At 42.2% G+C, this 630-nt stretch overlaps 1 protein-coding gene across 1 annotated transcript; it reads right to left on the reverse strand.

Moving 5' to 3' along the window:
• Positions 1-54: 54 nt before the first annotated feature.
• Positions 55-616, reverse strand: C922_02477 (hypothetical protein; the record flags this gene model as incomplete). The annotated part of the gene is made up of 2 exons (XM_008818076.1): positions 55-119; positions 178-616. 2 exons carry the CDS (start codon positions 614-616, stop codon positions 55-57), a joined length of 504 nt encoding a protein of 167 aa, XP_008816298.1.
• Positions 617-630: the final 14 nt, after the last annotated feature.

Genomic DNA, 630 nt, shown 5'->3' on the forward strand with positions numbered 1-630 from the left:
ATAAGGGACTTCTCCTGACAGACTTGACCCTGTTATGCACACTTCTTGCAGCTTCTATGTCACTTCCCTTCCGTTGGCCATATACTTCGGATGAATCATATCTTCGATATGTATCATCCCTGGAAGAAGAAGATCCTTCCTCCTTAGATACCCTTCTTGCATTCACATCGCGCCTACGTCCTGAAGAATATAAACTGTTATAATCATCTGCGCTAGAAATATCATCCCTTGTTGATGTTCTGTCTGTAATAGCTGCGCCAGCTTTGCATGGTGAGCCACTCTCCACTAACACTGTCTCCGTAGTATCTCTAGAACTTGTACTCAAGGCATCGTCTCTTGCTATTGTTTCCTTCCTTTCAACTACATGAATCTGTCTTGTAGTATTAACCTTTGCCCAGATTTCCGGTATGGTGATTGTTTCAACTGAGCTCATGGAACTGTCCTCTTCGGAGAATTTGTTTTCGAAGATTGCCTCAATTATGCTCAAGGAATGACTTCTCTCCGACCATCTTTCTCTAGTGTCAGGTTCAACTGTGCTCAAACACCTATGTTTCCGTGATAATTTCTTCTTAGACAAGCCGTAATTTGATTTCAAAGAATTACTCTCTTCCGACATCTTCCGTGTCTTCA

The sequence above is a fragment of the Plasmodium inui genome (genome assembly GCF_000524495.1).
Source record: "Plasmodium inui San Antonio 1 unplaced genomic scaffold supercont1.8, whole genome shotgun sequence".
Lineage (NCBI taxonomy): Eukaryota > Apicomplexa > Aconoidasida > Haemosporida > Plasmodiidae > Plasmodium > Plasmodium inui.